General features: G+C 34.5%; 3 protein-coding genes across 4 annotated transcripts; all 3 read left to right on the forward strand.

Moving 5' to 3' along the window:
* Positions 1-66: 66 nt before the first annotated feature.
* On the forward strand, positions 67-7,272 carry LOC135682876 (uncharacterized). Of its 2 annotated transcripts, none has more exons than XM_065197957.2 (9): positions 67-403; positions 1,362-1,471; positions 2,368-2,448; positions 3,472-3,611; positions 3,996-4,563; positions 5,351-5,390; positions 5,954-6,010; positions 6,444-6,517; positions 6,745-7,272. In XM_065197957.2, the coding sequence occupies exons 1-8, from the start codon at positions 302-304 to the stop codon at positions 6,501-6,503; spliced, it is 1,158 nt and encodes a 385-aa protein (XP_065054029.2). In that variant the 5' UTR covers positions 67-301; the 3' UTR covers positions 6,504-6,517; positions 6,745-7,272. The 2 variants fall into 2 exon arrangements, with proteins under 2 accessions (XP_065054029.2, XP_065054028.2); XM_065197956.2 differs by having other exon boundaries at positions 68-403; positions 6,444-6,485.
* Positions 7,273-8,418: 1,146 nt separating this feature from the next.
* On the forward strand, positions 8,419-12,092 carry LOC148958270 (uncharacterized). The gene is made up of 4 exons (XM_089113051.1): positions 8,419-8,575; positions 8,895-9,097; positions 10,513-10,605; positions 11,468-12,092. The coding sequence occupies exons 1-4, from the start codon at positions 8,548-8,550 to the stop codon at positions 11,594-11,596; spliced, it is 453 nt and encodes a 150-aa protein (XP_088969177.1). The 5' UTR covers positions 8,419-8,547; the 3' UTR covers positions 11,597-12,092.
* Positions 12,093-16,263: 4,171 nt separating this feature from the next.
* Positions 16,264-25,010, forward strand: LOC135682879 (ADP-ribosylation factor-like protein 5B). The gene is made up of 9 exons (XM_065197960.2): positions 16,264-16,653; positions 19,151-19,211; positions 19,453-19,507; positions 19,848-19,940; positions 20,453-20,536; positions 21,436-21,486; positions 21,935-22,009; positions 23,242-23,267; positions 24,123-25,010. The coding sequence occupies exons 1-9, from the start codon at positions 16,605-16,607 to the stop codon at positions 24,166-24,168; spliced, it is 540 nt and encodes a 179-aa protein (XP_065054032.1). The 5' UTR covers positions 16,264-16,604; the 3' UTR covers positions 24,169-25,010.
* Positions 25,011-27,376: the final 2,366 nt, after the last annotated feature.

Genomic DNA, 27,376 nt, shown 5'->3' on the forward strand with positions numbered 1-27,376 from the left:
TGAACAAGGGAATCACCTGTGATTAGAAACGAGGCACCATACAACACGAAAATGAGGTGATTCGGCCTAGCCAACATTTGTGTCAACACAGTCGTTTTCTGTTGAAAATTGTCTGCAGATATGAAAGTTCAATTGTAAATCAAATAAAATGTTTCAAGAAATTCACAAAATAGAAAATAACCAAGCTTGAAAATTGTTCAAAATTGATGAACTAGCAGGAAGCGGGTGAAACAACATCATGATACAAATAAGGGTTGTGAAATTTTTTACCAGAAGCAGAAAGCATTTTTGACGGAGAACTATGAGCAACAGCTTCAGTTCTAAGAGGCGACACCACGAGCAAAGCAAATTTTGTTATAAAAGGCCTGCATATCGTGAAGCAAAATGGGAAAGAGCCGTTAAAGTATGCCTTACTATACCTTCTTTACTTTTTACGTTGTTTTCTTGAGGAGATCACAGGATGAACTGGAATGTAAAGCTATCACAAGTTCCTTTTTACAAGCGGCCAAAATAGCACAAAAGCATTCAAGCTCAATCCTGCTAAATTTCAGAATCTTTATTAAACCTAGTTTACAGCCCAAAATATTAATAAATGCCACAAGCATAGAATTGAAAGTAATATTTTGCCCGGAAAGTTTTAGTTCTCTGTCTGCTGTATTTTCCATGAGGTATGGCTTTTCCATCTGCAAAATCATTTTCATACCAGTGCTATGAAATCTCACTTTAAATTGTGTGATAATTGTTTGATAGAAGAAAATTATATAAAGAAAGACTTGTTTAGTTTGTATGTAAACTGTATTATTTCTATTGTACATTTAGGGAAATTGTAGCAAATCAAACTACCCTTACCTAGAAAAAATATTTCTTTCTTCTAAATCGAGTTTATATTTAATGTTAATTAAAATTTTTATTTCTCTTAAAATGATTATATCACTTGTTTCAAAGTAATTTGACTTTGATGCATATTACCAAGCTTACAAGTTTATTGCTAAAAATCTATATAGCAGGGTTTTGATACAAATGTAAATTAGGACATCATACAAAAATTACCAATAAGAGCAAAAATTTGCTGTTGCTGTAATTGGCAAATATTTCAGGGACACTGGTACCCTCCCCTTATGTCAGAGGCCTGGATTCATTATCTTGCAATAATCTGAAATTATGAATTAATGCATGCTTGTGTCAGCAAGAAATCTGGACACAGTTAACTTGCCTTGTGTCAGTCAAAAGTGACATCAAATTTAATTTACCTGTCTATAAACACTTAGATATGGATTATTTATGATGTCTCAGGAACAACTGAAGTTTTTCTATATTTTTGATATCATCTTTTCTTGCTTGTAATTTTTGTTAATTTTCAGGTTTATACAATTAGCCAAGAATCCAAATATTTGTTAGTGCAAGGTGTTCCCAGTGTTGGAGTCACTAAAGAACTCATTGAATTGTTTGCCATCTATGGAGCTGTGGAAGAGTAAGTGCTAAAGCTATGATAAAGTTCAGACAAGCAATGAAATTTACATCTTATTAAATCAAATTTTGTCTAAATTTGATGTAATTGCAAGTATATCAATTTTTGTGAATTTCAATTTTGTTGTAATATGAGTGCAGGTTACAGGATATACTTTGTTCATCTGAAATACTCTTTTGGGGAATTACCACTTTGATTTACCAGGGGATGCTAGAGGTGCCACACCCCCTTGATATTTTTGTTTCCTTCTGTAAGTTTTTCTTTGATTTAGTATACGTTCTATGAATTAAACAGTTAAACATAAATGTTTTGTGTTGTTTGGGGGAGGAGTGATATTATTCAGCTCTTGCTATAAAATAGCTTTGCAGTGATAGGTTGTTATGCCTAGTAAAACGATCCAAGATCCAGTTTGGGAATCTAGGTATTTTGAGCTCTTGATAACTTTGACTTGAATTCAAAGGGTGTGTCTTCTGCAGTAAAACAATAAACATTTAGGAACTGTTCTGCAAAGTAAGGCATGAAATGTATATTGCATTATCTGACAGTATATTGTATAATTAGCCATGTAACAGGATAAAAGTGCTATATTTTTAAATTTTAGAAGAGACACCCCAATTGCAGAATATTGTAGTAACATACCCCTCTAAACATATTTTATAGAGCATTTTCTTACATTCCTTACATTTCAACAATTTTCAAGTTTTGTTGTATATAGATTTTTTATATATTGTAATGAATTTGGTATGATTTCAAAATCAAAAGTATCAAATTCCAAGAAAGTCGATCGGTTGAGGTGGAAATAGGGTTCCATTGAAAATATTTAGTTTTCTAGTGAATCCTAACTTATATCTATTTCTAACATAGTATTCATTTCTCTTTGTTCATTTTTTCATTTATAGATATAGGTACTTAGATGAGTACCCTGGAGAAGAGTTCACGGATGTTTATTGGATTAAATTCCAGAAGATTCAATCAGCTCGGTGTGTAGAATATATTGAGACAGTTTCTTCTTTAGTTTGTTGATATCTCTATTAATCTTTTTGAATGAAATTGGCTTCATTTGATTCTCACACAACAGGCAAAGCAAGCTGGTTTTAAAGTCTTTAAATTTCAAGTCCCTTTGTGATCATTAGATTGCTGGTAACTATATGTTACTTATGAAAATCCATATTGTTTCTGTTTTTTACAGTGCCTTGTGCTGTATATATAATCCTGAATTGATCTGTTAATCAAGGCACTTGAATCTATTTGAAACTTCATTTTTCCACCTGACTCTGTTGGCCCTGTTTGTTTTTGAAGAGCTATACTCGGAGTCTGGGATGATGTGGGATGTATTTGAAATGCTGGCATCTTTTTCAGGAAATATGTTTTAGGTTGTTTCAGAATAATAAATACATTGGTTTAAATAAATCTCCTTACTTGTAATTTGAAAATAGGGATATTTATAATCAAATTTTTACATTTTTTTCGCTGCTTGCACCTGTCTTGTTTCTTATCATGCTGATTGTCTTTTGGTATTTTCTTATAAAACAATATCTGCATTTTTATCCTGTTAGCTGTTTTATTTCTATTATTTTTCACGATTCGTCTCATCGTCTGGTGATTGTTTCTGTAGATGAGAATAACATTTTTAATCCTGAGTGTTGAAATGATTGCCTTAATCTTCTACATGACAAAACTGAGGAAAAAATGGAATACAATAACAATTAATTGTAGGTAGAAAAACGGATTAAAAACAAAAAAATGAAATTAGAAAGTAGCTTTTTTTTCAAAAAAATTGTTATCAACAAGTCATACCAAGTACAATATTATTCTCCTTTCAGCAACAAATTATGAAAACAAAATCAATGTTTAAAAACAGCTGGACTCATTCATTCCGTTTTTTAATAGAGATACTTTGAAATTCCCCTTTGTGAAAGTCAACATGATCATTGCTGAATTTTCTGAGTATAGAATTATAATTATTTATGCATTCAAGTATTAAATCTTATTTCTTATTGTAGGTTCGCCAAAAAGAAGCTTGATATGAGGTCTTTCTATGGCGGAGTACTTCACGTTTGCTACGCTCCAGAATTTGAAACAGTAGATGATACTAGAGAGAAGCTTAGAGAAAGAAGGCAACAGGTGGCAAGGAAGTGTAGAGGTTAGCTTTGTTGGTTAAAAACATTTGTTGTTGATCTCCTAGGGTTATGGGTAGGCAGGATGAATAAAGTAACAATATGAAAAGTCTTAAACAATTAACGCGATAACAGATGCATTCTAATCAACATTTCTCAACGAGTCAATGACAAGGAAGGGTGTATTCTACCTTGCAGTGATTTTAGAATAATTTTTTCCCTTTCACTCTATCTAAGTGTGCAGCAAATAATGTACAGTCCAGTAGTTTTTTGCTTTTTCAAAACCATTTTTGAATTCTGTACCACCAAAAAATTGTTTCCAAATTTTGTTTGAGAACCCCTAACAAAAGTATGGCAGCAGATTGATCTCCGAAAGTTTTGCAAAAATTTGTGCATTACATTCTTTGCAGAGTACTACCCTGATCAGTACAGTTCTCGAACTGAAAATAAAGAACACAAACAAGCAGTCAATGCAGAAACATCGACAAACTCTTTTCAAAGCCAGGAGGAACCCGGTGGTGCTTCATCGCAAGTATTGGCAAAAGAATCCTCAAGCATTGCACAGACATTTGATACGAATCAAAATTCATCAATAGAGATGTCCCCTTACCCCCAGTTACCTCTACCGCCTATGCACCTCCCACCTTTTCTGTATCCTCCACCGCCCCCACCACCTCCTCCAGAATTTCCTAGATTACCAACGAAAGATGCTAGTCTGCCATATGATGTTAAGGTCAATGCAATGACGTCAGTAAATGTTGAAATGAGCAGCCATTCAGCCTCCGTTAGTAGCAAACCGAAAGGCGAATGCCATGGGCATTCAACAAGTACTTCCAATCCAGATCGAAACTCCTCGAATTCAAGGTCAAATATTGATGGACCTCAGAAGTCGAGAAGGATTGTTTGGCACAAACCTCCCTCCGTTCCAAAACCAATTCAAAGTGCTGACCGTCGGCCTTTACCTGAACCAGGAGCTTGGTATTTATGTTAATTTATCTTTGTAACAATTTATTCCCTTTCAAAATATCGTAAAGTTGAAGATATAAATCGTGAATGACATTTGCTAACTAAATGTGAACAGCATGTGGTTACAGAGAAAAGTGATTGCAGAAGGGCATACATTGTGATCTTCCCAAAACATTTTGTCTTCTTTTCAACCTTTTTTTAAAAAAATGCCTTAGAAAGTAATTGGAAGGGCTGTTTCTTTTTTCTGCCTTTTTAATTGCTTCTTAATCCCAATGATGAATTGCGAAACCTGCAAGGTACTTTATTTTAACGCTAATATTACTACATATTGCGTTTACTTAAACTGACCTAATCCTTTTAGGTGAATGAAGTAATAGCAAACTTGTAATGTTAAGTATTAAATGGTTTATAACTAAGAATAAAGCCAATAATATATTCTGAACTCGTCCTGCAAATTTGTCAGAATATCGTCAGAATTTCCCGCAGGACATGTCAAAGTTTCCCGCAAATTTTCAAAATCATCAGGACATTAAAAGTATCGGTAACACAAATCGCAAGATTTTTTCCATCTTATTTATACTCGTTGTCTCATTTTTTATATAACATCATACGTAACCTTCCTCTTTGAAATATGTTTTTCAATTCTTTGTTTTTCTATTATAATTTCAATTTTTTTCCAGTTCAGTATATGCATTTATTTTTAGCTAACAAAAAGGAGTTTCCAACTTAAATATAATCATTCATGGTTTATGCATGGTTTCTGAGGTTTTATTCTAATTCATTACTTGTAATTTTCAAGGGACCCCCATGCTCATGAAAGAAAGCAGTTGAAATCACTTGTAAGTATTAGGGACTGTTTATTAGTCCATTTGTTACTTACGCTTTTTAATGAGAAATTGCTTGTTTGTGTTTTAATAATATTTTCTCCTGGTGCTTTATCCATACTCAGCTTTATCCATACTCAGTTCATTGCATATGGCGAGGAACTAGCTTCTTGTTTTAGTTGATTTTTATGTAGAGCATACTTACAGGGTTTGTCAGTTTTCTTACGTGCTTCTGACGTCTTCTGACTGGTGAGGTATGGTGGAATCACCTTAAATTCTAAAGATGGAATCAGCTTAAATTCTAAAGATTGTAGCTAGAATATGGTAGTTGCCTATTGACATCATTTGTAAAATTATTGTCGACAAATTTGAGCTTATAGACGCAACCTTTCTTCGGGTTTGAACATTTTTAAAATTTCTTCTAAATCTTATTTGAGATCTATTTTATATTGATGAATCTTATCCATCTTTTTAAATAAATTTATTTTCTTGTTTGTTTCTGCACTTCGATATCGTTGCAGCAACTAAAGTTGTTTTAGTTTTTTTCTTCTTTTTAAATAAAAAAGTTACCTTTGCAGACTGGCGACCATCACCTTGATGAAGTAGCCTTACAAATACGGGAAAAACTGAGTAAGGTATGTCTTTTATTTCACGCATTGTTGCCTAAAATCCTTTGGCATCATATCATCGTTAAATTTACATGCATGTGTCACCAAGTGCAATAAAACTTGTGTTGATTTTAAAAGTAAAGCTTCTAGCAAATTTTCCATCTTTTGTTGCCTACAGTCATCACTTAGGACCCAGAGAGAACCAATGTTAGATAACAATGATACAGTTAAGTGGTTCACAAAATGCTGCCCAGGGTTTTGATTAAACAGGGTGAATAAAATAACAAGTTGCCCAGCTGTCCCCTATTTTGACAATTAATGAGGCAACTGATGCACCCTGGTCATCTTCGATCTATCCTCGTTACCTTTCATTTCAAATTTACCTTTGCTTTTTATACTGATTTTCTGATTAATTGATTGCTTTGACTTCATACTCATCCTGACCTTCTCATGATTGCAGGCTATTTCGTCTAATCATGTAAAAGAAGACAATGCACCTGAGGTTGTTTGTTGTTCCTAGTTTTATCCATTTCGGTATATTTATTTCGATACAATTTTTATCTCTTTTGACGTTCTTGATGTTTTAGTTTTCAAAATACAAAATATGGAGCAAATACTCTTATCTAATTTCACTTTTGGTTTCCTATAGTACCGTTCCAAGCGTAACATCATAAAACGTTGTTTCTGTGCATCGATTTTTTGTCCTGTGTATTTCTAACACGAGATGGTTTAAAACCAAGCAATCTATTTTCCACTTTTAGACGAAGCAAGCGCCAGATTTGCAACCAGTGAAAAAGAAGACTAGAAAGAGAATCTGACCATTTTACTTCTTTCAGAAGAAATAAATATTTTTGGTTGGTAATTCAAAAACAGTGGCAGAAACAACGCCAATAATGCTGCCCGATCAAGAAAATGAAAAATAAGTCTTCAAAGCAAGTTATCTTTTCATTAGAGAAGGGCAATTGGCTACAAAATCATTTTCCAAGAAACTTGGACGCTTGTTTACACATGGTTCATTTATAGTGCGGCATTACAGAGATGCCAGGACACTTGAAATTCGCTGTTATTTTCCTGCAAGCGAGTGCTGCTGAAAAGTGACATTAACCTTTCCCTTATTTTTATTCATGTCTTTTCTCCAACCTACCATTTTAAATTTGGGAACACTGCACACGAAACCTTCCCTGGACACCACGATTGACTTTTAACCTGAGTGTTGTTTTTGTTTAAATAAAAACTTACATTTGAAAACTTGAGTTCTTTAAAGAAATGTATTGTTCGGGAATGCTTAATAGTGTTCTTAATGTTCTGTGACTTGAGGTGGTGCTAGGGATAAGCATCCCATCCATCAAGGTTTATTTTCTAAACAACATCCAAATGAATGGAAATTACTGTTTATCTGGTCTGTCATTTAGGCTTTGAAGAACAGAACTAGAGGGTTCTAACAAATTTGTAAAATATAAGCGATAGAAAAAGTGGAGGAAATTAAGTTTTTTGTGTAGCTGTAAATTTTCCGAGTCATTTGTTGTCTTTCATTTCCTATGCAAAAAATTGATTCACGAGGGTTTTTTAGACGACGAGGGATCCAACACTTGAATAGTGCGCGGAGTTTGCTTGAATAGCAGCCAGTTATTTGGAACACGGATAAAGACTCTTTTTTTGGACTGGATCTTATTATACTCAAGATTATATATACATTCAACTTACTCGCATTATTCATATATCTTATTCAAGTACTTACACTTGGTGAGCAAAAGTACTGCACAGGCTAGGCTAAAAAAGAAATGACAACACTGCAGCAAAATTTTTTAGCAAACCAAAATTCAAGTGGCCATAGCAAGTGTCATAAAAAGTTACAAGATGACTCTTTAGTTGGAATATATTGGAAAATTTATCAAAGTTTGATGCTGAAAATAGTAAATGCAAAAATATTCTTGATTTTTGCCTATTTCTAAACAATATCGACATTTGCAAAATCGCAAAAATTGAGCAATAATGATTGAAGTACCTGTCAAACATATGCAATAAAAAAGTTCATCTTTGCACCAACTTGCGATATCTTATTTCAATGAACTTGGGGGTACTTACTCTATGCTTGGGTGTCTAGATCTGCTCATTTTCCTCACTTTAGTTGGAGAATATGCTAAACGTTTTGCTCGGAAATTTTTGGAGCCGCAATGGGCCTAATCGCAGCGGCCGCTACGTGGTATGTTGCAGCAGAATTTAATCAATAAAATGTGTCACAAATCGTCAAGTCCATTCTTTCCAACCGATTCATATTGTAATGGGAACAAATAGCGCTGCAAATTGCGTAAACCAACATCTCTCTTTTAAGCCCCCATCTTGGACTGAAAAAATAAATAAGCCCCCCGGGTGCTTAATAGAGCTCTTACTGTAGCTGTTTGAAATCATTTGCGTATTATGACGTAATCCGATTTAGCTTTAGCACTTCCTCATTGGATGGTCTCGTTTCCATAAATTGCAAACAACGACACTAATCTGGGAATAGTTGACAAAATCGTTGTTGGCAATCATTTCTCTCAAAAATAAAGAAAGTATCGTTGAGAATGTCATATCCAAAACAAACCTCTCATGGTAAGATAACAAATATTTTTGTGATTTGAATTTTATGTTTTTCAAATCAAAGCACGGTTTATTTATTTGGATTTGCAGCGTTTAACTAGGCCTTAAAAGTAATTTAGTCTTCTGACCTGAGCTCAGCTACAGGAAATGATCTTGTCGAATTTAGCAGCTGCTTAATTGATTTAACGAAGAGGAGTTTTTAGCTACTGCATCAGCCCATACTTAGGAAGGATGTTTAATGGTTGCATATAAATATGGCATTTGCAGACTGTCAACTTTCTAGCTTTGTGTGAAAACAGCTTTTACTCTTATAACTTTATTTTTCATCAAGGGCAACAGTCAGAAGAGGGGTATCCAGGAAAGCAATGTGGCCCTCCCCCACAAAGCTATCCTGCAGTACCCCAAGGATATCCACAAATGCCACCTCAATATGGACAAGCTGCTCCCCCTCCATACTCTGCATATCCTCCTCAGCCCCAAGCTTATCCTCCTCAGCCACAAGCATATACTTATCAGCCACAAGCATATCCTCAAGTGAGTATAATTTTGTGAAAATATTGTTTTAATCGGAAGTTTGAAATCGAATCCTTATTTCCACTATTCCGTTTTCGTATGTCTCCGTTTTCCGATCATTCAGTTTCTGTTATTCTTGAGCTGTTCCCATTGCTGGCTTTTTTAAATAGTTGGCTTTTATTAGCTGTGCTTGTAAATATTTTATCTTATACATTTTATAGCTTTTTTATACCTTTTTTATGCCAACATTGTAAATAATGAGTTAACAATAATGATAATAAATAATTGCTCCAGCCCACACCATTTTGGCCAAAATGAAAACGAAGGTTTTCCCATCACTCTGTTTTGTCCTTTTTCATATTCTTTTTCAAACTCATCTTGAAACTGAAGATGAAGGATTTCGTTTTTAATTGACTCCGTTTTTGATTCTCTTATTCAAACAATTCGTTTTTAAAAGGCTCTGTTCTCCAATGACTTCATTTTCATTGTTCCCATTATAACAATTCATATTCAAACAACACTGTTTTCGGTTGATAACTTTTAACATCATTATCAAAGTCTCCATTTTTGAGCGTATCAATGGGAACCCATAAACAATTAATTTAATAAATAGTTTCCTACGAAAGCGGATTAATAGGAACAGGGCCTGATTTCTAACAGACTTACCAATTATTAATTGCCCCTTTGCCATTTGTTGGTTATGTGGCATGCACATGAATTTCTGATTGTGAAAGCCCTGAGTTTGACGACAAGAAGAGATGTAATTCAACTGATGACTGATCAGGTTTTAAAAATCAGTGTGAGATAATCAATATATGAATTCTCCCGTAAGTTAACCAGTATGACATAATAACTATGACATAATCAGTAAGTTGTAAAAATTTAAATACAAGCTAGAGCCATTTTCAGTAGTGTGTGTAAAAAGGCAAAAATTTTGCTAACAAGTAGGGAGAAAACAAACAAATAAGATCATAAATCATGTAACTTAACAGTACACTGGAGAAACTATCAGGACGTGAAAAAGGACATCAGAAAGTTATAAACAACCTACGGGAAACCTGCGGGAAGTGGAAATAAAGATATGACACAGGGAGATTTAAAAAATGAATGGAGGAGAAAGAAAATTAAGACAAATGAATTGGAATAAAATACTTTTAGGAATTAAGTGAAAGTTTATCCCTGTCTATGAGGAGGCTTTCAAAGATGAGTAGGTCAAAAAAGTTGTATGTTTTCAAGAAATAAATAAATTTTCTAAAGAAGCTATGTGTTTAGGTGAACAAGATGTCACTCTTTGTCTTCCTACTGGTTATTTTAAGCTGTACGTTCTATGATCAGAATTTATTGAAAGCAATCAGTGTTTAAGATAACATTTTTTCAAAACACCTATGATTTAACAATTTCTAAAATGTCATGATTATTTTATATGCATGTTTCAGCAAACTGTAACTTACCTGACTCACCAGCCAATGGCCAGTGGAACATATGATTCTGGGGCACGTTTTGATGGGATTTCAAGACCAAATGTTCCTGTAAGTGTATTTTCAGACAATTTTTTCCTATACTGAAATGTTGATAAAACCAAATCCTGTGAACATAGAACCCTTGAGTATTGAACTATATCAAGAGGGCCCTCTAAAATAAGCACAAGTCATCCATTACTTACATGGCAGTGTTATCTATCTGCTTTCCAGATTTAGTAATTTAATCTCATTGTAATACTTCATCCATAAAGATTATAGGAATACTTGTAAGGAAGATGATTGTGTCATGTTTCAATTATGGTAGACAAGATGTAAATTTGTCTGAAATTATGAAAACTGAAAAATTTTAAGAAAAGTTGTAGGAGCTTCATCAAGCCATAGCATGAGATTTTCAACATGCACCGAAAGCTTGTAAATAAGTTTTCCCTTTCATAATAAGAAATATAAAAAAAAGACAATTTTCATTTCACTGATTCCAAACTTTGTCTGAAAATCTTTTCAACTGAGGGAGTAAGGCCAAGTCAGTTTGCGGGAAAAGCTTTTACTATATTCTTGTCTTTGTAGCATTTGCATCAATATCTGCTAAAAGTTATCAACTGTTTTCAAGTCTAGTTGATTAATTTATTCCACGAAAGAATAAATTAATTTGATAAGTTACATTTCCTCTATAATACTTTTTACTACACAGGTTTTAGACAACATTAAATACCATTTAATTCAAATGCAGACTGGATTTTTATAGTGAAGCTGCACATTCAAAATTGATGTGAATCATCACTCTAAGCAAAGTATAAATCTTAAGCAAGGCTGTAGCTATAAATTTATTAGGTCACAAATTTGACTGACCTTAACACAGTGTTTTTATGAATTATTGGCCTCTTCGCTCAAAATTTGATTTTCTCTGTTGCAGCCACCACCCCCAGGAGTTGCTCCAAATGCAGCTCAAGTTGCTGCTTCACAGGGGCAGCCAGCCCTACTCCAACAAAGGCAAAGTGGGTGGCTTGAAGGTGGTTCTGGTGCTGGGTACACATTTTGGTGAAACTAACAGTTATAACTAGAAAGTAATTTGTGTTATTTAAAGTATGCAGTTAGCTGTACCTTAAGAGATGTGGATTGTTTATGGATAAAGGTAAATGGCCCAGAAAATGGTTTATAAAACCATCTAAGCAGTTCCTGTATCAAAGGGGCCTTTTTTATAACTAGATAGACACATGTACTAAGATAAATAAACAGAAATCCACAATCAAAACAGCTACAGCGTAATTTCAACAAAAAATTATTATTACAGCTTCCGCTCTTAATTTATGATCAATGTGTAGTTGAAATTTAGATTCAGGCTTCAATTTCATTGTCTCCAACACAAAAAATTGGACCTTTTCTCTGTTGATATAATGCTTTAGATGAAACAGCTTTTGCATACACTTGAGGTTAATACAGGAAAATTGACACTATACTATATTAACCTAATTGCAATTTTCAAGTTTTTTCACTTTGCCAATCTTCTTGCAAATGCTTATTTACTTCTTTCCGAAAAACGTCTGTTTCTCTATGTGATTCATCTTGGTAGTATTTTTGCATTACAACCTTGAAGGATGGGTGTGAATAGCCATTGATACTGTGATATATAATTGTGTTGCTTACATTTTGCTGCTGGGTTATCGTTATATTCCTTTAATATGTCAAGCATTACTCTGTTGAGCAATAGCAATATTAGAATGTTCACCTTCTCTCAGCTCTATCACCAAACATTTCACTTTAGTTTTTTTATTCATGAGGATCATTGCCCTTTAGTACAAGCCATAAGTGTAAAAGACAGGGTTCTAGGGAACTGGAACCTCCAGGAGTCAATTAATGTTCTCAAAATTAACACCTACTTTACTTTGAAATCAAGATACTCACTCAACACTTTCTCTGAGAAGGGACTGAAAGCACAGTGAGTTCAAACATAAAATTTTTGAATTACTTAAATTCTAATCAAAGAAATAAAAGAACAAGAAGTTAGAAAAAAGCTTAGCTATATTTCTAGTGATAATGGTAAAGGTTTACAGTTGAAAACAAGAGTTTACTCTTGATCCAAAGTCTTAGAAGATGATAGGTAAGATGCATGGACTCAGCTGCACCAATGTTCAATTACTACTCCGTTCTGAAGGCAAGAAATCCTTTTGTCCAATTGCTGATTTATCAGAGCTCGCTTTTAATACGTTTGGGAATTCTGAAGTGATGAACTGAAAAAAACTGGTATCATCAGTATCAGGGCAGCCAAGAGGTTTAGGTGGTCCTTGGGCAAACCCGAAAGATATTACCCTTTGCGAGGAAAGCGAGCAACTTTTAATCCACGTAATATAAGACAATCTTTGATATTCACATTGAAAACTTTCATATATCAATAATTTTTTGGAAAATCTAAAAGTGATGAATGATGTAAATTCGTTCGTCAAATCTAAAAGTATAGAGATAATAAAGTAAGCAAATAAATTGAGTACCAGAATGAAATAGATTAGTCTGATAGTTAGAAACACACAATTCTCTTTCACGTACCTCTCCCAAAAGACGCTCAAACGATTAAGACTACGAAATAGAAGAATAGTTTTACATTAGCCACTTGATAGCGGGCTATGCTCGAAACGTCGTTAGTAAGTCTGCTATTTTTTCCTAATACAATTTTACTTTAATTTAAGTTTAGTGTCACATTATATTGCACAGCTCGCATTTATGGATACTTTTGTTACGTTTGATTAATTCAGTTTTGAAAATTGAATTCTTTACTTTATCAGGTCCGCTAGACCTCAAGGCCCTAGGACAGTTTGCCTCCCTGTCCCCTCTGTCAGAGGCTCTGATCTGTATAGATGAAGGTACCCTATTATGAGACTAGGCAGAAGTTCGTTTAAGAAAGTAACAGGCCTAGTTACGAGTCTTGTCCCACACCAATTTTGATTTAGCTGATATCTTAATTGATATTGTTATTTTAAAAACTGTGCACAGAAGAAAAAACACTAAACATTCAAAGAAAATTACTATTCAGAGGCGAACAGCACAAGAAATCTTTATAAATTTAACGAAACAAGATTAAAGAAAGATCGGGACGAAGAGAAAACTAGCCTGCGCGCAGTCTTTTGTTGCTGTTGCTGAACATTTCCAAGACCGCAACAGCAAAAAGACTGCGCGCTAAGAGAAAGCTGGGATCGTTGTTGAGAGATGCTATGAATGTGTATTGAAAGAAGCAATTGTCAATTGTCGCTATGAAAAGCTAAGCAAAATCTGAATTAGGAAAGGTAAATTAAAACAAGCACTGAGAATCAAGTTGTAGAAGCCTTTGCTCAAAACAATCCTTGTTTATAACTAACAAAGAAAATAGGAAAAGTTTGAATTCGTTTCACAGACAACAACTAATGAGGGTACTTTTTTAAATACCCAGTAGGCATCGACAATATAAAATTGTATAAGAAAATATGCGAAGATGTTTATTTTTGGAAATATCCCCAAAAAATAGAAACTAATTCGACATATTTTAAGATCACAGCGAAAAACCCCGCATTTATTTTTCACTATTATCATGGTCCAGTAACTTGACAGAGAATTTCTTGGTCTACTGAAATTTCAGAATATTCAAGGTATCTAATCCATAGCTTGTTAGTAGATTGGAGTCCGAAGCATCTTCGAAATGAACTGAAACATAGAACAAAATAAGTGACCAAACATTTGGCCAAAGGTCATTGCGTGAGATTAGCTGAGATCTATCCTATGTATTTTTCTTTTCACCAGCTTGTGTTGAGTTTCGCCATTGCATATGCCTATTCTGCTCACTGCTCAGTTCATTGCAGACAAGGTTCGGTCAAGGTGGTCTCCATATGTCTCTGTTTATTGTCTTCAGCATGGTTAAAACTACCTTCCTGTCGTCCAAATCCCTTTCCATAATTTCAATTAGAGATATTTAAACCTCTCCCTTTTCAACTTTTTGACAGAGCCTGAACGCAGCCCAGGCCCGTAGCCAAGGGGTGGCAATGCCACCCATGGAGCAAGGGAGTACCAGCTGTTTGCTACCCCAAGAATTTTGTCTCTACATATTTTAATGGAGTTTTTCTTCGTTGTCATTGGATTGCCGTGACAATTTGATTCAAGCTAATACTGGTCAGTGGTCAGCAACATTCAGCGAAGCGGGGCCTTTGTTCCCAAGCACTTTGATGATTTTCTCAGTATTGACAGTGATATTGTCAGTGTCAGTAGTTGTTTCCACTAACTCTAGCCACCGCCCCCAACCCCTCCAAAAACTTCACTTTAAACTTCGCCTGCATTGAACACGGGGAGTCTGCCACCCCTACTCCACAGGCCTGGCTACGGGCTTGACGCAGCCTACTGCCTCACAATTCTCTACCAGATCATTCGCCGCAAATGGCAAAGATATCCGAGTTCTTTACGAAGATCAAATACAAGAATAGAAGAATGAAAGCGACATAAATAGACAATTAACAGGGGTGCAGCTAGCCGGGGAGTGTAGGGGATATGACAGCTCCCAAATTCTTTATGGGATAGTCGTAATTCTTCAGTTGGTCCACAAAGCCTTCTGTTGCTCTGTGAAATCCTATCAATAGGTAAAATGGTCCTAAAGTTTTTTCATCTATGTCTTCAACAACGTAAACACTGACATACTGACCCAGCGCTGAAACACAAGAATGGGTAGATGCCTTTCTAATTCGTACATGACCTTCTTACATTTCTCATTAAGTTAGTTGATTCATTTATATATTGAACAGTTTTGACAAGAAAACAGGACTGAATTCATCTGCAGAAATCTAAATCCTTAGTTAGCCTGCACCAAATCAAGTTTTCAAGTTACCATTTTGCCTATTTTGCAAGCTGCTTGTTTATATCTCCCAAAAATAGACTTTTGATGTTGTGATGTCACGTGAGTGAGTATTTTGGATCACTTGTTTTATTTTCTTGCTTAATAACATAAAAGTTTCTTAATCAATAAATATTTTTCGCATCTTGAAAAGGAAATGGTGTGCAAAGTCATCATGATCTATCTGCTTACCTTTACACTCGCTTATATCTTCAAATTTTCCCAATCCGTAAAGTCAAAACTCCTCTTTCCTTCTTTGCAAGGTTCTGCGCAAAGATTGCATCTGGCACCATCATACCTTTCGCTTTGTTTTGCGTGGGAGCCAGATATTTAAGCTCCAAGGACTTGCTTTTTTGCCCTAGACGCTTAGTTTACTTTCCTCTCTTCCAGGGTGCAGGCGTGATATCTTGAAGATGAGTCTTTTTTCGAGCCAAAACAAAGTTGTGCTTTTGTCTCTGTGGAGGAGCTTGAAACAAAATAGTCGCTGTAATTCCATTTGCGCCGGATTTTTATATTCTTGATTAATAAAACAATCCTTGACATCCATTACAGCGTAAATGATGTGATTTGCCCTTGTCTTTGTTAAAACAGCCTCGAAATGAGCATTTGACGCTTTTTAAGCCGCAGCCATCAATTTGCGCCTATGCGGAGGTGTTCCTGGCATTTTCAAAAGGGACCCACTATTCTATTTTGATCCTTTATATGTTCTGATGTGTCAAAAAAATCCCCGCAATTCGGTCACAAATCCTAAGAAATTTTCCCTTACTAATTAATTGTTCCGATTGTTGATACACAAAGAACGTTATTTGCTAAATGTTTATATTTTTGAAATTTTCCTCATATTCTTTGGAGACTGGGTACGGGTAAGTCTTTGATTTCCGGTTGAATGATCGAAATCGCAGTAATTAATGAACTCAAAATGGAAGGAGAACGAACTTGTTGTTAGTATCGCGAGAATAAGGATTACGATAATGATGTTTCCAAAGAAAGAGTAAAGACACTTCCACACTTGACTGTTTCTCCCGCGGCACAATCAATAGAACTTCAATCATTAATTCCTAACTCCTCAGGAAGGTTGCGAAATCACAACGGCTTGATGAGGCAGGCCTAAATTTTTAGGCCAAACAACATCAAAATTGATTTCGAGTTATAGACACTTTTGAAATATTTGTATATTTTCAAGCACTTCTACTGGCCACGCAAAGGTATGGGCCTGTTGATGACAAAGTTATGGTACTCGTTATTTGGTAGCAAAGGTAAGACAACTCTATATACCCGTACGTTGTAAGTTATGCAAACATCGCGTTTTTGGTTCCATTTGCCATGAAGCTCGATTGCGACGGAATTTATTGACGATTTTATTGCAGACAGTTAGCTAAATAGGTATAAAATGGAGAGAGGTGACCGGCTCATAACATTAAGTGCAAGTAAGATCGACTTGTAACCGCATACTTTTCAGAAAAATTGCGTTAATAAATAATCATTGATAATCGATAACAAAAACATCTTATCATCGTTATTTTAAAACTATCAACTCTACTGTTGTGAACGACCTCATCACAGTATCTTTCAGCAGTAATTATTTCTTGTATTAGAGCGATCCTCTAGAATCATAATCGCAATCTGTCTTTCTGACCCATCAGTTTTGCAGCTGTTCAATTTTTGCGCTCATAGCAAAGGAGACTGATTTCTAGTAGGAAACAATAAGCAATTCTTTTCGAAAGAGCTATTCATTTCAGCTAGTAAACTATACAGTGAATTAGGGGCTGTACGCTTTTTTGTGTAAAAGAGTAATATTTGCTTTCCATTATAGCTATGCCTATTTTAAAATACGGGTTTTTTTCTTGTTGTTTCTGCCAATAAACAACACAAGCCATTTTTCTTTATATATATATATATGCTATGTTTTCTTAAGCAGCAAATATAATTTTTGAGCCACTTTCAAAATTATATCAAGGTGGAAACTGGTTATGCTTAACTGGAGATTTCTGGTACTGGACTTGTCCTCTAGGCTGTTATACTTGCTTGAGAAGAGCCCAAAATGATTTTTTGGCACAGGCTCTCTAGAGACTGCGGGCTAGGGGGCTGTAGCTCCCACTTTTTTGCTGGAGTATGGTATCAAGGTTGTGGCATCAAATATAATGAGTGGTAAACTACGATGGGAGTCTTCCAACTTGTCCAAAGCCTCCCTCCACGTCCCCCCCTACTAAACTCCAAAATTTTTATAGGCAATTCTGTGGTATAATGATGCAAAAATTTCTATTTCACATCTGTTCGTCCCAGTCTGCATAAAAAAATCAGGTTACACCTTGGACATTATTTATGAAGTTATATGATAAACACGTCCTATTATAAGCACTTTGCACAGTGCACCCTATAGGTGAGCATTTGTTACTCATTAGAAAAGATTTTTTTCCAACATGTTTGCGTCTATTGACCAGGCATTGTGAGGAGCAAAAAGCAGGCGCTTGACAATTTGAGCACCTTCAACTTTCTAGGTGCTCGATTGAGCATCATCAAATATCATTGATAACAAAATTTGGTTTTTCACATTTTGTTTTTACACAGCATAAACAGGCTAGGTTCTTGATCGATCAAGCTCCTATAACTTTCTAGGCACAAGCGGCGCTTGATCAAGCTTGAACACCTCATGTTACAAGGCCTGTCTTTGATATCAAACTTCTTCACTTCTTAAAATTAATTTCAAAACTTGGCAAACCTTTTCTTCTGTTCTGTCCTGTAGTTTTTGGAGTATATTCTGCCCATGCTAGTGTATGCTCTTACAAAAATACATCTTGTCTGCAAGAGATGCATAAGCCCCTGAACATTTAAAGAGGGCATTATTCATGGAAATGTACTTTTGTTGAATTTGAAATCTGTCCAACTAAAGAATTGAAATACTAATATTGAAAACATTGAAAATTGATTACAAATTCTTTCTTTAGGAATTAAAAGTAATTATCCAGGAGCGGAGTATTCATTATGACAATCTTTACAAAATAGATAAGCTAATGCTCAAATATGATATATATAGATACTACTTTTCCCATGAGTATATTCCCTGATGACCCCTTTTCCAGAAACTTGCCAGACTGAGTTTATGCCAAAGTTACTTTATTGGTCGCAAGTTTTGAATCTTTTCTAATCATGACATGCTTTTTCCTTGATCAATATATTTGTTGTGTCCATTTTTGTTAAAAATGCAATGGTGTTTATTCTGTGAAATCAAGCAGCTTAGCATATCTCAAAGACTTCTCTTTGATCATTGATAACAAAAACCCTCCACATGGTTAACTTTTTGATACGTAATTTGTTAAATTGGTTCACACATTCTACCCATACTTCCCTATGGAGTACTTTATATGTGTCAATGCAAATCCTGTATTACACATGTTTTATAGGTTAACAAAGATAACCGTTCATATTATGCCTTTTTGTTGGCATGTTTTGAAATCCTTTGAAACTCTGTATCACAACACTTGTAACTGATTTTTGACATTTTTGTTATAACAGATACAGGAAGCTATGAATGTATCATTATTCTCTTTACCATTTTCCACCATTTGTTTTTATTTTTCAAACAAATTTTGTTCTACTTTAAAGATCAGTTGACAAAATTGTCAAAATATTTAAACACACTTCCCACAAAAATTCAAGGTCATTCATTCCTTTTTTCATAACAAATAATTTTGCTTGCATTTCTTACATAAATGTTGTCTCTTTCAGAGATTGATGCATCCTTTATCTTTTAAGAACACAAAGTTATCATAGTTGGATTGGATAATGTTGGAAAAACAACAATTTTGTACCAGTTGTAAGTTGAATGTAATTCATTTTCAATTTTTGTGGTGCTTTTTGAAAGATAGTTTATCAACATTTATTTAGAACCTAAAATTACTTGCTTTGACAAATTAATCTTTTGTAAGTTCTCATTTATCTGGCAGAGCATTGCCTTGAACCTTCTCATGTACCTCTCTTTTAACCAAAATAAAATGCTCAGTCCATGAAATACTTAAGGTGCTTCTGAGAGTTCTTATTTTTTTCTTTCCTTGCAGCCTAATGAACGAAGTGGTCCATACATCACCAACAATTGGAAGTAATTTTGAGGAGGTATGTATTTTCATTACAATAAAACTTTTTTGCTGAACTTCAAATTATGGTAATTCTGTCATTCTAGTTTTGCCTGTATGAAACTGGATTGTTGCTTTTCAAGGAAATTTTTCAAGCCTAACAAAAGTAATCAATGACATGATCTTGACAAATATTTGCAGTATGCTGTTTTGCAATAAACTTTTCATTACAATTTTAATTATTGCCATTTCTAGTACTACATAATCATGTGTTTTTAATGCAGTCTATTAGAAATGTCTCTTTTTCCTGCAATTTACATTGTTTGTTGACATGTTTTGATGTCTTGAGTTACAATAATGCGAAATTGGACAAATTTCAGGTGACATGGAAAAATATACACTTTTTAATGTGGGACATTGGAGGACAGGAGTCACTTAGGGCATCATGGCCAACATATTATACAAATACTGAAGTAAGTAATAGTATGCACTCTGAATCTAAGACGGTTGAGATGAAACCAATAGTAGCATATTCAAAATGAACATTAGCTGAAAAAGTTATGTTATATTATGTTAGTTTATGTCATGTCATGTTATTTTATGTTATGTTATGTTATGATATGTTAAAGTTATGTTAAAGTTATGTTAAAGTTATGATAAAGTTATGTTAAAGTTATGCTATTATGTTTTTTGATTCCCTTTATATCCAGATTTATGTTTGAGATATGAGAAATAAAGATGAAGTGATGAGCAATTAATTCTTTTGTCCTTAATGACTCCTTTTTGTTGTTTTGCATAGCTTATTCAAAGTATTGTTGACATTTCAAGTATCTTTTGTTATTAATATCTCGACAAAATTATTATTTGTCTAAGTTATAGCTATGCATCTATGTGCTCTAGTAAAGATCAAGTATCATTGCATCAAAATGGAATGGGATTGAATTGAATTTTGTGTCCTACAACTAGATTTTGGTTTCTTTTGCAGTTCCTAATATTTGTAATAGATAGCACAGACAGAGAGAGACTACATATATCAAAATCAGAATTATATAATATGTTATCTCAAGAGGTAAGATTGCCAGTTATTGAACATGAGACATAAAACTTTTTGAGTAGTATAATAATACTTTCTAAGCTTGTTTGTTTTTGAACAACCATTCTTTGTTTTTTTTCTAGGTTCTAATGTCCACTTACTTAGATATATAGTGAAAATTATTGCTAACCAGTCTGTCATAAAGTATTTGATACTCTATAGGCAGAGCTGTACACTCTCTTTGGTGTATTGAAATTGGAAGGTTATAAAGTTGCAATTCCCAGTTTCACACCTCCAGGTTAATGTCATTGTCAGGCAACTGTTCTTAATCTGGAACAGTTGCCTGATGACTGCATTAAGCGTAAAACTCAAAGTGGCAACCAAGAACCATCCTATTCTATACACCAAATAGCCTACTTAGATATATAGTTTTAAAATTAATATCAGCACTCAACCCCTAATTATTTCTATCACTAAGCAGATTTGTACTCTATGAGTGGATATGGACCATCAATGTTGCTTTGTGTGAAAAGAAGTACGCATGAGTCTTAGAGACTCGACAGTCTTTTTAAGCAATGTCACCAAGCAATAATGTTGCTTTGCCCCATCTCAAACTAGGCAACTGTCACATATTTTGATAATATATGCTTTTACAAGGAATTTAGCTCATTTAAATGGATCGAACTATCAAACTTTTCATGCTGATTCTACTGTGGTATTTTGGCAGCCTCTCAAATCTTTGAAGTTAAAACAATGGGAATATACTTTCTCACCTTTCCTAGAGCATTGCAGTGAACTTTTGCCAATAATTACCAAGTGAACACTTGACAAGCCTGTTATACATTCAGCTGATTATCTTGTTAATAGAAAGATTTCAAAAACAAAATCTGAAATCTTGTTTTACAGAAATAAATTCCATTTCCTTTCTATTGTAGGATTTAAAACATGTAAATGTTTTAGTTTTTGCAAATAAACAGGACATTAAGGTAAGTTTAAGCCCATAATGGCTGATTTTATTCTTTGTATCACTTGCTTCTGATGTAGTAATTGTACTGGTTAAGTTCAGGAAAATTATAGAGGTATTATTCATCAAGCTTTGTTTCCTATTAATCACTATGGACTAAAGATAAACGTTTTCTGAGCAGATTTAACAATGTTGAAAGTCTTTCCAAAGTGGTATATTTCATTAGATATCATACATCAACAGGCTGTGAAAACTTTTTTGTGTGGTCTGAACTTGTTTCGTATAAAATATCAGATACACCAAGGTGACATTTTGATGATAAGTTGGTTATTTGTGAGTAATTTCTCATTAGTTGATGTATAACATAGTAGCATGTAAGTTGCCAGTAGCCTTGGCATATGAATGTTCCTGTTCCCTTTGGTAGAATTAAGATCATTCAAATAGCTTAACATGATAAATTATTATTCCAGGGCTCAATGCCAGTATCGGAGTTGTCTGAGCAATTAAACCTTACATCAATCAGAGACCATCCCTGGCATATACAGGTATTCCCATTGAAGTAGTTGCTTACGGAAATTTTATTACAGTTGGCGTGTAAAGCAGCAAGGTACCACAAGTTATAACTCTGACATTCACGGTGGTTTTAGATATATATATAGCCATATTACACTCTGCAACAGGCAGGCGAACAGTTTAGGTGTGAGGATAGCTGAGTGCTTTAGATTGCGGAATAATGATCCGAGGGTCTGTAGTTCTAGACTATGACATGACCAAACTGTGACTCAAAATGAAGAGTCGTCAGCAAGCTAAAATTACAGGTTTAGGAATCACATGGTGTGGTTAAATCGAGAGGAAGGACCAGGAGACTGTTCAATACGCCTAGCCTCTCAGTTTCCTTAAAATATACCTTCGGAAGCTAGGTTATAACAACTACACATATAATACAAAATCTAATAGATGCCTTCGATTTTTCCCGAGCGCACAATTTCCCTTTCCTATCTGCTTAATCGAATTCTTGCATCGTTTTTGTTATTGATTTTGGCTCAATATGAATTTATTAGGCCGGGAGTGTATTGATAATATTTTGAATACCTCTTTAGCCATTTACTGGACAAAATTTTTAAGTTTTGATTTTTCAAGAGAAAAAATTTTTCAAACCAACTTGAGTTTTCCCGAAATGAATCAACAGGAAGATAAATCAATGGATCAAAGAGCAGCTGGTGCTAATCAATGCATAAAATAGAAAACTATCTATAAATATATAAAGGCATTAACCCGTGTGGTCAAGTTGGTAACATTGGCTACCAAATAGTATTCAATTGAATTCCGGGAGGCTGCATCTTCAAAGATTCTTGTAATGTTTTTCACCAGATTCAAGATTTTTAGTGTTAAACCAAAACACTGCATAACATTGTCCATAGAGTACGGATGGTATTAAAATAGCGATAAATAACGGTACTTAAATAATGTAATGATCACACATTTTTGTGTTAATGTATTTTTCTTTAGTTTAGATTACTAAAGTTGTAGATGGTATATTTTTTAGCACCATTCGCAGTGGAAACTCGATGACATGTCTTTTCCCGCTACGAATGGTGCAGGTAAAAGCAGAATCGTGATTGTAACTGAATAAAATAATATCGGCTATGGACACTTAGGTGCATCTTTTAAGACTACTGAATGATTTTACGCAGATTTATTTCCTTTCATTGCCATAACCTATCTCTTATAGTTTGTTCGATAATTATACTCATAATGTATTTGTTTCAATTTGCAGGCTTGCTGTGCACTATCTGGTGAAGGGTAAGTTGAATTTCTATGAAAGATCAATATAATCATGATGATAGGTTGTGACAATCCTCTTTCATTAACTTTGTTATGATAGATTTATTTCAGTGTTTGTAGTTTAGAAACAGTCTCCCTCTTCCTTTATAAGGGACACTTTCAAGTACAGATTCTTTAGCTTCCACACTTTTCACAGATTCTTTAGCTTCCACACTTGTCAAGTGCCCTGTACGAATTTTCAGCACAATCCTCCCAAATTTACCTCCACCCAGGTCCTATTTGACTCAATATTGCTTTATCTCATTCTTTTGATACTCATGTTCTATAGCTTTTCACACAATCTTCTTAAATTTGAAAATAGCCCTGAGGGTCTTTGCTTTATAAAGCCCGTTCTTTAAACTTTGAAAATTCAATTCACAATCTCCCATTTCTAAACCATTCTTGAAGACTTTTTGTCTTATAATTTTCCTCATGCTTTAAACTCCCTTTAGGAAGCTCATTCGGAAATGTTCCTCGATTCGTGAAGCATTTTAAGGATCTCTCAGGGTATATTGCAGTAATAAAATGCATTTAAACACCCGCATTATGCTGCATATGTTTAAAGCTTTCAGTTTTTCCTCTGTCAAAAGTTTGTATTATTGTATTCAAGGACAAAGCAATTAATTTGAAGCTGTTATGATTAGAAGGCAGGAAATTACAATATCCAAACTTAAAGTAACTATCAAAAAGTCATATTTAAAAGCTCGTGATAAATCTGAAAACACTATTGTTTCTGAATATGCAGTTGTTGCTGCCATTTTAAGATATCTTGAATGTAAAAAATATATTTTGTCTTTGTATGTAAAGCTAAATATTTGCTTGTTTCTTTTTCAGACTTTATCAAGGGCTTGAATGGCTTGTAAGTCAGGCAAATAGATAAAAAAGAAAATTCTTTAAAATAGTAGTTCTCAATACGTAGTCCCCTGTATTATCCATTTCAATTTTAATTAAACATAGATTTCTAGCTTCCTTTGTGGATTGAAACTTAAGCAAAGACGTTTTTTGCTATTTCTCTAATTTGTCTATGTCTGTTTCGGTATCAACATCGTTTTTGCCTTGTATGAAGACTTAGGCCTTTAGTTCGTCATAGTGGCTAGAGCCAGTCGTACGTTCTAGAATTCGTGTAAATCTGACTCACCTTTATTGTTATGTTGTCAATTTTTTTCTAATCGTTCATTGTTCTGAACTTTGAGATTGAAAGAATAAAATGCTGCTAAAATACCGCCATCATGTAAAGAAATAATTAACAGTGTCAAAATGTTACATGGTTTTTAGAACCATGTTTCGTCGTTAATATAATATGTCTTCATGTTGATAAATAAGTCTTGTGTAATGTATATAACAACCCTAAAGTCGTCAACTGCCCTTGTCCAAGATTTTTGATTATCCTTAAATGCCTACTAGCCATTATTATCATTATGTTTCAGTATGTATCATTATCTAACAGTTTTTGCAGTAATTACATGTTTTTGATAATACTACAGCTCCTCCAATAGAAGTGATTCAAAACATGGTGACTTGTGCGTTTCTATTTTACGTTGACTCGTCGTAAAAGATGGCTTTGTCCTAGCAGTTCTTACTGTGATCCGCGCGCTTATGTTGTCAAATAACCTCTACGATGAGAATCGTTTTGTAAATTTGATAAACTGTATCTAATTCGATTAGCCAAACAAAATGAATTCTTAATTTTTTAACAGGTAGATATGCGTCGTACTTAGTATATTTTATTGTCACTTTTGTTTGTCTAAGTCTACTTCTGTTTAAATTCCAAAACCCTGTCAAAGGGATGATTCTGCTTGTATATATTTTCTCTCACTCATTCAGGCGCTTCCTTGTACTTTTCTTTATTCAACGGTGCTGTCACAATTGTTATTTATAGAATCTCCCAAGCACGGCGATTGAGGCCAATCCAAGTTATTACACTGTCTTTACACTCTCAATTTCCATCCCGGTTTTTTGGACTAACCTTGTCTGTTGTGAACTGAAGTTGTCCCCTTTAGAAACCCGTCTGCACGAAGGCTTGTTTATTCAAGGCCAAGTCCCGCAGCTATGACTTCTGAACTTTGTGCGCCCGGAGAAAGGTGACGTCTTCCTGTATTTCCATACATATAAGATCGACTTTTTGTTCCCGAGAGCGAGTGATAGGGCTTATTCCGTATAGCTAAGTTCATAAGCGTTCATGGGCAGAATTTCTCTCTGTCCCTAATTTTGTTGACCATCCTTTGCTTTATTCAAATGAAGTGATAATGTAATTTAAAACATGGCACACTTTTTGCCAAAAATAAATTGACGAATTGACCTCTAGTGAAGCCTCTCTTTATTCGGTTTAAGCCCCTCCCCATTTTTCTGAGCATTCTGCGGTGCTAGGTATTGTGTCATCATCACGGGGGCTATCCAGAGCAAGAAAGACCATGTTTTCATTCGTGGAAGAAATTTCCTGCCTACCAAAATGTAATAGGTTTCGAGAGACGATACTCAATCTTGGAAAGCTTCCAGAACAATTTCTGGCAGCAAAATAGATGGGGTCGAGTCTGTGATCTTTTTTGATATTCTTGAAAATGGTAATAATAAATGATTAGTACAAACTTTGTTTTAGTCAGTTATGTCATTTGCAAGTGCTAGTTAATTGTCAAATCTCGAACAGGGTTCGCCTAGTGAAGGAGAGACGACAGGTCAATTTGTCGTGAGTTTCCCATACAATTGGGTCATTTGATAGAGAACACGCAGCCGATCAGAATAGGAATCGTCCACCAGTAATGAGAAATCGTCGTATAACAGCTAGTGGTGCACCTTGATAAAAATTATCGACGAAAGATAATTTTAAGACAATTTTCATATCATGCACTGTCAGGTGATATGTATCGGTATTATCGTTCATCTATCGATTTCATCGAGCAGTTCAAATAAAAGTTGGCGGTGCTACAATCCCCTACACCCATCGTCAGAAAAACACTTGACAAAGAAATCGTTTGAATGAGATAGATTAATGTAATAAATTAAGCTGGAAAAGCTGCTAGAAACTGCAAGGAAAGAAAAAGCAAGGGTTCTGAAGCAAATGAAAACCAGTAGTGCACGAATGCAAGGCGACAGGAAAAGGGAAGTCCCTGAAGAGAGATTTTTCTCTGAAAAATGATACTTTTGCGGAAATTTTCTTCCATTCATTGATTCCATTCATTTTTTCGCTGTGCCATTAACTTAGCAACATATTTTGTCGAAGTAAAGCCCCTGTCTGCTAGTCAGGAAACGTGCATCACTTTAAAAATGGGGGGCGGAGCTAGGGGCTCGAAAAGAGATATATCTTACCAAGTTAAAAGAAATGAATTGTTGATTAAACATGATAAAACACCAAAAAAAGAACAAGAAAAGACTTCCAGTCAAGGTAAACTGTTACTTCTTAAGATCCGTTACAATAAACGTCCCAAAGCTGCGATGCCTGTTTTCATTTCGAACAAAAACGTTGGAAACATCCGCAAAAACTGAACATTTTTCGGAAGTAACATCAGGCCAATGGAACTGAAATGAATAAGCAAATAAACTCTTGTCACTCATAAAAAATTAAGTTTCATTATTCATCCTGCAAAATCACAGAGACCAGTGTGCAAAATACTTTACTAGTCTTCTCCTTTGAGTAAATCAAAATCAAATCAAAACCTTTCTTCAGCAACAAATCAATTAATTACAAAGGAATAAGATATTTTATCATTTTTGGTAACAGTTTTCTGTTAATAGAGATGCACCCAAGGTTCGAAAAGCATCAAATATATTATCTTGACTCTCAAAACGATGAATCTTTGAGAATATTCCTTTGTAGTGTTTGAAATGTAACTCTTTGATTTTGATACAAAAACAGAAACCATCGATTGATTTCCGACAAATTGGCAGTCTAGCATTACAAAGTTCCATATATGAAAGTTCTTTTTAATCTATTATTGCAAAAAGTGGGGGAGGGGGCTAAAGCCCCTGCTAGCCCAATGGCTGTGCGGTATCTTCGGCGAGAGCAGAAAGAAAGCCATTTTGGTAACTTGGTCGAAGAAAGCCTCGATTGCTCGGTGCTCGAAGAAAGGAAACAGCATCAACAATAACAGCAG

The sequence above is a fragment of the Rhopilema esculentum genome, chromosome 16 (assembly GCF_057945365.1).
Source record: "Rhopilema esculentum isolate cy_ngs chromosome 16, ASM5794536v1, whole genome shotgun sequence".
In the NCBI taxonomy this organism is placed as follows: Eukaryota; Metazoa; Cnidaria; class Scyphozoa; order Rhizostomeae; family Rhizostomatidae; genus Rhopilema; species Rhopilema esculentum.